A 12,518-nucleotide genomic window follows, 5' to 3' on the forward strand; every position below is an offset into this window, starting at 1 on the left:
AAGTTTATTTAAAATGTCTTATACTGCTCAGTCAGACGTCTGAGCGGTGTACATGTCTAGGCGTCTGGACGGCTTTTCAAAACCCGGCACTTTGTCCAGGTATTGAAAAGCTGTTGAGATCAGGGTTGGGGCTGGAGTGCATCTGTGCTTTAGGCTTAGGCTCCTCCCCCTTGTATCTGGGATACAGAGGGAACCTAAGGGAGTCCCTGATTGGCTCAGATGCCTAAGACCCTGCCCACGGGAGGGGCTTGAGGCATCTGAGCCAATCAGGGCCTCAGGCCCCTTCCTGTGCTCAAATGATGCACCAGGGAGGGGCCTAAGGCCCACATTGCAGACAGGAGACAGCAGCTGGCAGAGGAACAGGAGGGACTGACTGAGCACCCCTGCTGCTCCTGACTTAAAGGTACGGGGGGGGGGACGATGACAGGAAGGAGTGGGCTTCCCTCCTGCCATATTTAGATTCATCGTGAGGGGGAGCGTCAGGGAGAGCGTCTGATGCCAGGAGGAAGTGGGCATCCCTCCTGCCATACTTAGGTTTAGCGTGGGGGGGGCATCGGGGGGAGCGTCTGGCGGCAGTACAGAACGGGCATCCCTCCTGCCATATTCGCGGGGGAGGGGGTGTTTGTGTGTGTGTCAGGGGGAGCATCTGATGGCAGGAGAGAGTGGACATCCTTCATGCCATTTTTTTGGTTCAGGGAGGGGCGCTTTGTCGGGGGTGGGGCGCTATCGGGAGGCTTTTTTTCCATTTTCTTTTTATTGGGCAGATATTTTGCGTGTGTAATATACGCAAAATATCTGTGCCATATAAAAAGAAAAAAAAAAGCCCCAACAACCCGGCAGAAGCCCTGACAGCAGTGACAGGAGGCTGCTTCCCCTGTCACTACTGTTAGGGCTCTGTGCATTACTCAATCGCTCACTGAGCGATTGAGTCGGTGGGTTTGTATGCAAATGACCTGCACCTCCATGCAACTCATTTGCATGCAAACTTAATAGTGAATCCATCGCTGTTGGAAAATCGGCCCGAGAATTGGACAACATCGATTGAGTCGCTATGAATCTAGCCCAAAGTAATCATATCGTCCATTACCGCATAGAACTTCACGGTATTGCGGTATATAAGCTGTTATTATTATTATTATTACAATATCTGCTTCTGATCGTTGTTTTGAGAATGGGGCAGCAGTCAGGATGATTTTCGGGCTGAAGAAGTCCGATCACATAACCCCTTCCTACCGACTCCTACACTGGCTGCCGATGGAGGCGCGCACGAAGTTCAAGCTAGGATGTCTCTGCTTCAAAGTATTAAATGGTCTAGCCCCAAAATACATCACAGACCTCTTCTCATTCCCAACCAATAGACATGAAAGAAAAACACACATGAAATTTGTCTCCCCACCGGCTAGAGGGTGCAAATATAAGAGACACCATCAACAACGGCTATCGTATCAAGCAGCCATATGGGGTAAAGACCTAGAAAAACTAATCGCTCACACAAACAACTATGAAGAATTCAGGAAACACCTAAAAACCTACCTATTCCTGAAATACCTAGGCAATGAACCGAAACATCAACCCCCCTCGTAACATCACCACATACCTGAACTTGCAAACTGTTAACCCAACCCCCAATCACTAAATATGAACACTCTATTCAACTTACGGAACATTTCTACTTATGTATAAACAACTTGGCACTTCATGGCCTTGCAACACACAAACTGACGTTAACATTATTAATGTTATCAGATGTACACCGCTATACTCTTTAATTCGTTGTACGAGATATTCACTGCTATACTCTTCAACTCGCTGTACGTAAAGTTTCTCTTTATGTTTATTGTATCTACAGTTTCTTTTATTGTAAACAGTTTCTTATATTGTAAACCGCCTAGAAGTCGCAAGATTGTTGGCGGTATATAAAAATAAAGTTATTATTATTATTATTACCCATTACAAGAGACTATATTTGGTTGGAGTTTGAGAATGTCGGTAAGGTTGAGTATGTAATGTAATGTAATGTAATTTATTTCTTATATACCGCTACATCCGTTAGGTTCTAAGCGGTTTGAAGAAAATATACATTAAGATTATAAATGAGAAGTAAGAAGGTACTTAAAAAATTCCCTTACTGTCCCGAAGGCTCACAATCTAACTAAAGTACCTGGAAATTAATAAAGAAGAGAAAATAAAGATGGTTGAAAAAAGAAAAATTCTATGTGAACTTATAGGATGGAAATTAAACTGACAGTGAAGAACTGTATGAAAAATATCACTTGATGCTTCTTTTTTTGACAGGGGCTTGACCTAAGGAAGTAGAGAGATGCATTCATCACCCACAGACACAAACTGCGGTAAACAATTTGGGTAGAAACATGAGGTATTCTGGGATTGTTCTTCTAAAGGAAGAAGGTTAGTTGGTTAGTTAACAATCCCTGGGCAACATCGACTCACGATCCGTATAATCTGCTGTGCGTATTTCAGAGATACAGAATCGTGCCAACGTTGCTAGTAAAACAGATTACACGACGGAAAATAATACTGGAACTATTAGAAGCAAGGTATGAAATTGTAGGTAAGGATGACCTTCCTGTGCTTATGTCACTGCTAATACCTGTCGAAAAGAGCCATCCTCAGCACACTCAGGAATATAGACAGAGTCTGATGGACCCCTAGCTTGGGCAAGTGCTGCTGCACGGTCCTCCTGGCATCGAGTCAAGCTGGCATCTGAAAAGTCAAAAAGTCAGGTTCATGTACAAACTTAAGAATTGCCATACTGGGACAGATCCCAAGTACCTGGCAGAAACCTAAAGTGTAGCAACGTTCCAGAGCTGAGATTGTGATGTCATAATGCCTCATTCCACCAATGCCTAAGAGCCAATCTCATCAGTGATGTCACAATGGCTTATCATATACTTGGCTCACATAAGAACATAAGAGCTGCCTTACTGGGACAGACCGAATGTCCATCAAGCCCAGTATCATGTTTCCAACAGGTCCCAAGTGCCTGGCAGAAACCCAAAGAGTAGCAACATTCCAGAGCTGAGATTGTGATGTCATAATGCCTCATTCCACCAATGCCTAAGAGCCAGTTTCATCAGTGATGTCACAAAGGCTCAATTGTCCTATATTTGCCTCACATAAGAACATAAGAGCTGCCACTCTGGGACAGACCGAAGGTCCATCAAGCCCAGGATCCTGTTTCCAACAGTGGCCAACCCAGGTCCCAAGTACCTTGCTAGATCCCAAGTAGTAAAACAGATTTTATGCTGCTTATCTAAGAATAAGCAATGGATTTTCCCCAAGCCATTCTCAATGATAGCCTATGGACTTATTTATTTAATTTTTTATACTGTTCTCCCAGGGTAGGGATGTTCATGTGCGTGTGCGTGTGCGTGTGCGCGGACTTCCTCCCTGTCTGACAAGAACAGGCAGCGGGGGCAGGGCTAGGGCAAGACTGGAGGTGGAATTAGGGTATTACAGGGCGGGAATGGGTGGGCCTGAGGACGGGTCTAGGGGAGTCCAGATTTTCCAAATGGAAAATCTGGCGACCCTATCCCAGGGGATCTCAGAATGGTTTACATTAATTTATTCAGGTACTCAAGCATTTTACCCTATCATCCCTGGTGGGCTCACAATCTATCTAATGTAATGGTGGGGTGGGGGGGGGGATTAAGTGATTTGTGCATTGTCACAAGGAGCAGCGTGGGTTTGAACCCACAACCTCAGGGTGCTGAAGTTGTAGCTTTAACCACCGCACCCCACTCTCTGGTTGTGCCCAGGGTGCAGTTTAACTTCCTTCAAGGGAGCAGAATTTTCTGATTAGCGTTTTGTTCCAACTGTCAACCTTGTCTTTTAGTGACAAACAATTAGAATCTGCCAAGAGGTCTAAGTATTTCTGCCCAAAGGAGTCTTATCAAGAGATCTGAGCTGTCTGGACAAATGGGTAATAGCAGCTGGTAAGACTGAGGAACCAAGTACCGTATTTCCTCATGTATAAGCCGCAGCTTATACATGGGTTTTACAATCCTGTGTAATGGGTGTGGCTTCCTTATTTACATGGGGCGGCCTATCTAAAGACATCAGAGATAAGCCTCCCCATTAGATAAGCCTCATAATAAATATATTTCTATCACACTGATTTAAATAATATATTACCAAACCACACTCTCTGTGAACAAATCACACTATACAACTGTTTTCTTTATAAAATAGCTCAACAGGAATACCCCATTGGGCCAAAAAAAAACCTGGACTGGAGCGAAGCCTTTTCAGTTTCGGTTCCTTTCAATACCACATTGTCCTCTTTTTAAAATTATCCCACGTTCTCTTGCTGTATTGCAAATTGTTACCAGAGTCTCCTCTTGCTCAACCCCAATGATTATGGTTTAGGTTTTCTGATATCACCACTGGACTCTACAATCATGTTGTTCAGTCGGCCCAACACAGGGCTGCGTTTCGCTGGATCAGCGTCTTCAGGAGCCGCGACTGCTTCCTCAGTGCCTGCCGTTAGTTTTTGTGGGGAAGCAGCGCGGGGCCAGGCTGGATGCCAGAAAAATCGCTCCTGCCCTGCACCGCCGGCTGCGACATTGGAGGAGGCAGCCGGCAAGGGGGCTATTTTAAAAGGTACAGGGGACTCCAGTAGAGCTTATTTAGGCTTATCTAGGAGTTTTAAAACGAGAATAGGTGTTTCCTGCGGCCTATACATGGGGAAATATAGTAATGGCAGGACACAGAGTGTATTCACTAGAGCAGGGGTCTCCAAAGTCCCTCCTTGAGGGCCAAATCCAGTCGGGTTTTCAGGATTTCCCCAATGAATATGCATTGAAAGCAGTGCATGCACATAGATCTCATGCATATTCATTGGGGAAATTCTGAAAACCCGACTGGATTCGGCCTTCAAGGAGGGACTTTGGAGACCCCTGCACTAGAGTTATGTACAGCAATGCCTGATTCATTACAAACAATGGCGTAGCGAGGGTGAGAGGCGCCCCTCCCCTGTCTTCTGCTCTGTCCCCCACCCCATCTGCTCCTTCTCTGCCCCCTCCTGCTGCACACATGCGCCCCATCAAGCCAGCGTAGGCTCTCCCTCTGACATCACTTCCTAGGCACGGTGTCCAGGAAGTGAAGTTAGAGGAAGAGACGACGCTGGCACGAGCAGCAGGTTGGAGTTGCTGCTTGTGCAAGAAATGTTAAAGAGATAAGGGGGGTGGGAAGGGAAGGGGCATGCGCACTTGGTAGTGTGTGTGTGGGGGGGTGCAGGAAAGAGGGATGGAGAGGAGGATGGATGCTGGTGTCCCAACCAAGATGGCGCCTAGGGTGGACTGCCCCCCCCCCACCTTTCTACACCACTGATTACAAAGAACAGGATCCAACTAGAAGCCTTTACGTGGGTTAGTGACAAAGAAGTGAGAGAGAGATAAACACACATCTAAAAGGGGTTGACCCGTCAACTGAGTGGACTAAAGCGCTCCGACAAAGACGTGCCGACATTCGCGCACAGGACGTATGCGCACCACCGGTCCTGCCGTTTTAAACCCTGCTACATTAGTGCTGTGAGGGGGGTGGGGGGAACCCCCCACTACATATACGAGTCCTCACGCTCCCATTGGGGGGGGGGAATCCCCCCACACACACACACTACACTGAAAAACTCCCGAACTCCAAAAACTACCCGGAAAACGGAAGTTTTTAGTGTACTTGGGGGGCGCAAAGACTTACATGTACTAGGGGGCTTCCTCCAATACCCCCCTCACAGCGGTAACGTTACTGGTTTAAAGTGGCAGGACCAGCGGCATGCATACACCCTGCACGCAACTGTCAGCGCATCTTTATCGGCGCAGCAATGTCCGGCGCGCTTTAGTTACAGAACCCTAAAAGGCAGCTAAAAATGCTTCCTTAGCTCCAGGATATCTGTGGCCTACACTACTGATACTGCGTCCTTGGTTCCTGTGAAGAATTCTGAACACAAGTGTATAATTCTGTATTGCACATCAGTGCATAAGTCTCCCCCAGGAGTTATCAGTAATTGCTTTTTCTTTTTTTTAATCTTGTGCACTTTCTTAATGCGTCTTTCATGCAGGGCAGTTTATTATAACTCTCAATTTAAGCTGGCTTGGAATTAGTAGTGAACTATTACTATTCACAAATGTATATTTTTTGCCTACAACTGTACTCTTTATCTTCCCCAATTCAGCCTACCAAGGCAATATTGCTCCCCACAATAATTCTCTTTAGGAAACTATCCAAACCTTTTTTAAACCCGGCTAAGCTAACTGATTTCAGCACATTCTCTGGAAACTAATTCCAGAGTTTAATTACACGATGTGTGAAGAAATATTTTCTCCGGTTTGTTTTAAATCTACTTCTTAGTAGCTTCATCGCATGGCCCTTAGTCCTAGTATTTTTGGAAAGAGTAAACAAGAGATCTACGTCTACCCTTTCCACTCCACTCAGTATTTTATAGACCTCTATCAAATCACCCCTGAACCAAGCTGAAGAGACCTAGCCACTTAGGGAAGTTGTCCCATCCCTTTTATCTTTTTTTGTCGTTCTTTTCTGTACCTTTTCCAATTCTGCTATATCCTTTTTGAGCTACAGCGACTAAAATTGCACACAGCATTTGAGGTTCAGACATACCACATAGAGTGATACAAAGGCATTATAGCATTTTCATCTTTGTTTTCCATTCCTTTCCTGATAATTCCTAACATTCTATTTGCTTTCTTAGCCACCACCACACCTGAGCTGAGGGCTTCAACATATTTTCACAGATGACACCTAAAGATAGATTCTCAAAACTTTGCGTTAAAAACTGATGGACCACTGTTGTAGTCGTTATTGTAGTGATTTTTAAAAAAGCAAATCATTCTCCCCAAAACACGCATGCAAATGAGGTTGGCGGAGAGTAGCGAAGCTTCACTAAATTTGCTCATGCCATCGCTGGTGATAGCGATCGGCACATGCGCAGAATAAACGCACAAAAAAAGAACCAAATCGAAGATCGGCATTTGGGATGCCCACTCACTCCAGCCGCCAAGCAATGCCCCCCCCCGGCCCCATGGGAGAGATACCCTCTCCCTCCCGCAACCAAGCAATGCCCTCTCTGACACCCCATGGCAGTGGGAGAGATGCCCACTCCCTCCCACCGCCAAGCAACGCCCCCTTGCCCCACCAGCGGGAGAGATGCCCATTCCCTCCTGCCACCACGCAAATCCCCCTGACACCCTCCATGCCTCTTACGACCTCCGCCCCCCTCCCCATCACCTTGTTAACAATGTCTGGCTAGAGGGATGCCTTCTCCCTCCAGCCAGCAGGACCGCCTCTTCAAAAATGTCAGGCCTTCCCCTCCCTGATGCATCCCGGGATGCACTGGGGAGGGGCCTAAGGCTCTGATTGGGCCAGGTGGTTTAAGGACCCTCCTATAGGATGGGCCTTAGGCATCTGAGCCAATCAGAGCCTTAGACCCCTCCCCGGTGCCTCTGTCCCACCCCCTCCTCTGTCCCGGTGCCTCTGTACCTCTCCTCCTCTCCCCCCCCCCCACTCCTTCCCACTCCTCCCTCATTGTGCATGCACCTTCAATACATCCCCACCTCTAGCTACTCGCCGGCGTGAGCAGCAGCTCCAACCTGCTCCTCTCACTGGCTTCAGTACATCCCTCTGACATCACTTCCAGGTCCGCAACTAGGAAGTTAGGTCAGAAGGAGAGCCAATGTTGGCACAGGCAGCACATTAGAGATGCTGCCTGCGCCAGGGAAGATCTAGGGATGGGGAGCATACGCAGAAGTGGGGAGCACCTGGGGTGGCCCGCTCTCCCCCACCCATCCCCAGTTACTACGCCACTATGTGTTGTGTTCACCTTAAAACCTTCTGTGTTCTTCTCTGCATTGTGCTGGAATAACTAAAAGCCTTGTTACCCCTCATTTTAATAAATCTACTGTGAATTAGTTTCCTTTCTGTGTCATGCGCATAGACCTCTCACTAACTGCACACTCCTACCTATAATGGCTTTCTGCCTCTGCCCCTAAGTTTGTACCTGAGACAGTGGAAGGCTCAGTTAATTGTCCAAACTCACAAGCAGTGGCATAGTAAGGGGGGACGGCGGAGGCGGTCCACCTCTGGCGCCCTCTTGTTAGGGACCCAGTCACCTGTCCTCTTCTCTGCTCTTCCTGCTTCTCCTCCCCCCTTACCGCATATGCATGTCCCTTCCCTTCCCTCATACCTCTTTATCGTTCGTGGTGCGAGCAGCGACCCCCAACCTGCTGCTCATGCCAGCGTCGACTCATCCTCTGAGGTCACTTCCTGGACCCGCACCTAGGAAATGACATCAGAGGAAGAGCCGACGCTGGCACGAGCAGCAGGTTGGGATCGCAGCTCGCGCCAGGAACGTTACTGAGGTACTGGGGAAGGGAAGTGGCGAGCGCGTGCGAGCGGCAGGACGGGGTGGGGAAGAAGCGGATGGAGGCGTGGGGCAGAGAAGAGGGTGAGGGAGGGGCACCTCTCACCCTTGCAACGTCACTGCTCACAAATAGCATCACTGCAATTTGATCCCTGGCTTTTCCAACTACTCGGCTACGAGTATTATGCCATCGTCTTAACTCCTCTGGGGCTTCCAAAGGATTCACACAAGTAATGTACTGCTTATTTACTTACTGGTACACTGGGACTGTGGCATAGCCTCCAGCAGGGGGTGCTGGCACTTGGCTCTCTGGAAAGCACAGGAAGACTTGTAGAGCTTTCCGTCTGATCCACAGATAGTCCTGTGACGCTCCCGAGTGCACTGCAAGCCGCAGATGACTCCCCGGTCACTCTCAGAGATGATAAACTGAAACAAAGGGATAGAAATAGTCAGAGCTTCTTCTAGACCTGAGCTCAGCCTATTTATTCTGACCTGGTTGACTAACTCCATTGCAAGTCTACAACCTTTAGCAAAACTGCTACTGACTTTCCTGTGGTTGAATGCAAAGGCATCAAAATGATTGGTGGGAGCCAAACACAGTGCAAATTATCCCTCCCTGGACACAGCAAAGGAGCTGGTTCAATATTGGCATCCACAGAGCGAGCTGCTATGGTTAGGGTCACCAGATGTCCAGGGAAACCCGGACTTGTCCTCTTTATAGACTTTCCAAGACCCGGTATTTGGGACACCAGGGGTCCTCATATCCGGTCCTTCATTTCCACAACCTAGCCTGATTTTCAGGATTTCCACAATGAATACGTAAGAACATAAGAAATGCCTTCACCGGATCAGACCGAGGTCCATCTTGTCCGGCGATCTGCGCACGCGGTGGCCCTTTTAAGTACACCTTTTAGGAGACCCAGTTTTCTCGTATCCCTCAATATGATTTTCAAGAAGATGTGCATCCAACTTGCGCTTGAGACTCGGAACAGTAGTCTCCGCCACAACCTCCTCCGGGAGAGCATTCCAAGCGCCAACCACTCGCTGTGTGAAACTGAACTTCCTAACATTTGTCCTAAACCTGCTGCCACTCAGTTTCAGGCTATGACCCCGTGTCCGTGTCACCTCCGAAAATGTTAGTAATGCTGTTTCCTGGTCTATTTTATCAAATCCTTTTAATATTTTAAAAGTCTCTATCAAATCCCCTCGCAATCTTCTCTTCTCGAGGGCGAATAGTCCCAGTTTTCTGAGGCGTTCTTTGTAGCTCAAATTTTCCATACCTTGGACTAGTTTCGTGGCTCGTCTCTGCACCTTCTCCAGCAGAGTTATATCCTTCTTAAGGTATGGAGACCATCTAAGCGATCTATTTGCAGTCACTGCTCCCATTGCATGCAAATAGACCCTAGACGTATTCGTTGTGGAAATCCTGAAAACCAGGCTGGGTTGTGGACCTCGAGGACTGGATTTGAGGACCCCCTGCCCTACACCATAGGCGTGTACTGCCTGAGCCCTGGCATGTTCTTTCAGCGCTTAAAACATTGAGAGTGAAATACAGAATCAAATTCAAACACTGACCTCATCGTCAGTCCTCCAAAAATGCTAGCCGAGAGAATGAAGAGAAATACTACAGTGAAATTAATGTCTGTTTACTTTTTCAGACAGCAACGTTTTGACAGAAGCCCAGGATGGAGGAGGTGGCGGGAGGGGGGGGGCATTTAGCTGGACCAACCGCAGCTATAGTGTCCGAAGTTAAAGAAAGAGCCGTTTGTGTCAAAACATAAACACTCTAGCTTGGTGATAAAGAAGCACTATTCAAAGAACGGGAATATGGTGGCTCTCCGGTCTGTGGTTTTTGGCTCCTGTTGTTGTCTGGTTAAGCTGAATTCCCACAGGCAACATCAAGCTGTCCTCCCCCCTCACTCTACTCCCTACCTCCACCTTGCCTTGGGGCACCCCTGTTTGTGTCCTTTGGCAGCTGAAAGAGAATAGTGAAAAGAGTTGGTTTAACTAATTGCAGAGAAAATAAATAGAGTAAATGGGTGGCCAATTACGAGGCACTAAAGTTTTCATTCCTAATTTGGTTGATGTGTGAATTTTTCCAAACAGTATATCAAGCCACAAGCTGGAAAACAAGCCAGCACTTAGCAGCTGTACAGAAAATGAAGTGGGAGGTGGGAAAGAATAAACAGACTCTGGGGGGGGTAATCCTTCATGTCTCGTTTTCAACTCAAGCAGCGCCTGGGGAAGAAAGCCAAGCTGTGGGCTCCCGAGTTGGCCAGCTCAAAGCTGTCGTCTTGTTACTGTTGGTGGGGGGGGGGGTCCTCATTTTGTGGTCTCTTCTCGACTATTATGGCAGGCTCCCCGGGCTGGATGATTTTTGGTCTCGTGCATTTTTAAGACTCCTGTTTCTTGCTCTTTCTTATATGATAACCTAGTAGATGATGGCAGAACACAACCTGCCCAGCTGAGGTTATTTCGCACCGGGTAGATAAGCATACAGTGCTCATAGGTAGGGTTACCAGACGTCTGGATTTCCCCGGACATGTCCTTTTGAGGACACGTCCGGGGGTCCGGATGGCTTTTCAAAACCCAGCACTTTGTCCGGGTTTTGAAAAGCTTAGAACAAATTGCTGTTGGGCAGGAGCGCCTCCGCGAGGAGGGGATGGGTAGAACTGGGGGGGGGGGCGAGTCTAGGGGTCTGGATTTTCCAAACGGAAAATCTGGTAGCCCTACTCATAAGCAACCCAATTTATTAATTTATTTATGTGGTTAGTTTTATCTTCCGTCCTCCCCAACAAGCTCAGAACAGGTAACAAGGTTGACCTACATAAAGCATAGACAAATTATGAATTTACATTTGTACAGTAGTGTCAGATATACAGAGTCAAGTTTAGCATACAATTTGGTTTTTAAGTTAACGTACGGTTATTTCCGTCTTCAGTTAACAACCAGAGTGGATCCAGTTCATCTGTATTTCCCCCTACAATTCCCCAATTGTGTTGTAGCCAGGAAAAAATCCATCACATCTAATAAAAAGACCCGTTCCACCGCATCCCCTCCAGCATTCCGAAGCCACCTTCTGATATATCTTGCTTGATCAGCTTTGCATGAGATATGCGATATATAACCGTAAGTCCCCCTCCTGCTCTATGCACATTGATTGAGAATGATGGGTCTTGTAGACTTCTTTGGCTCAGCCCACTTGCAGGGTTATTTTAAAGTCATTGGGAAGGAGGAACTGGACACAAGTCTATTGTTAGTGAAAATTAAAACCAAGTTTCGTCACTGACTTAGGCAGCAGGCCTTAATTTTAGCAAATCTAAGAACAGTTTCCTGATCCAGCCTCCTATGCTTTGCAGGTCCACCAAAATGTGCTAATTAACCTTTCAAACGAACACAGGTAAATATCACCAATGAATATTAATTTTGACTATTCTGAAAACTAGATACATGATAGAGTCATGAGGTCTGAATTTGGGCGAACGTGGGTTTGTAGTTAAACTACAGCATTCATGTAATCTCCTGAAGTTACTCCCCATCATCTCAATGCTAGCCTTCTCCCTCAATGTCTTGCACCTGGACACTCTCCCTATCACTGCCCTTCATATTAGTTCTCGGCATGCCCCAAATCCATTGACATACTGTCCTCCACTGTATTCACAGGTAGGGCGATTCTGGCTTTGTCGTCTTCATCTATGAATTTTATAAGACCACTTAGCTCAACACCCTGGTTGTTTCTTCTAATCTAATCTAATATTTGTGTGTCGCGCACACCTAAACAGGTTCTAGGCGACTTGAGGAAAGGGAGGGGACAGGGAGAGAGGGTGGGGGGAAGGAGACAGGAAACATAAAAACTTAGGCGAATTAAGTAAAGGTCAGGAGCTTAAGAAGATCTTGGAGGAATTAATTGTCAAAGAGTGAAGTTTTCAGTTTCTTTCAGAATAGGGTATGGTTGGTTTCCGTTCTTATAGTCTCTGCGAGATCATTCCAGATTTTAACTCTGAGGAAGGTGAACATGGTGAAGTAAAGGCTGCTTTGTTTACCTCGTTGGAATGACTACGAGACAACATTGTATGTTCCAAAAACAGACAATATTTGTTTATCTAATATAATAAATCGCTAG

At 47.0% G+C, this 12,518-nt stretch overlaps 1 protein-coding gene across 2 annotated transcripts in view; it reads right to left on the minus strand.

Moving 5' to 3' along the window:
- Positions 1–12,518, minus strand: part of LOC117364491 (SPARC-related modular calcium-binding protein 1-like) — an 84,967-nt gene that overhangs the window by 28,563 nt on the left and 43,886 nt on the right. For both annotated transcript variants that reach the window (XM_033953713.1, XM_033953714.1), the window contains 2 exons: positions 8,650–8,821; positions 2,612–2,724 (listed from right to left, as the gene is read on the minus strand). In XM_033953713.1, coding sequence (XP_033809604.1) covers positions 2,612–2,724; positions 8,650–8,821 — 285 coding nt within the window. The remainder of the gene's footprint in view (positions 1–2,611; positions 2,725–8,649; positions 8,822–12,518) is intronic.

This window comes from Geotrypetes seraphini, chromosome 8, assembly GCF_902459505.1.
Source record: "Geotrypetes seraphini chromosome 8, aGeoSer1.1, whole genome shotgun sequence".
In the NCBI taxonomy this organism is placed as follows: Eukaryota; Metazoa; Chordata; class Amphibia; order Gymnophiona; family Dermophiidae; genus Geotrypetes; species Geotrypetes seraphini.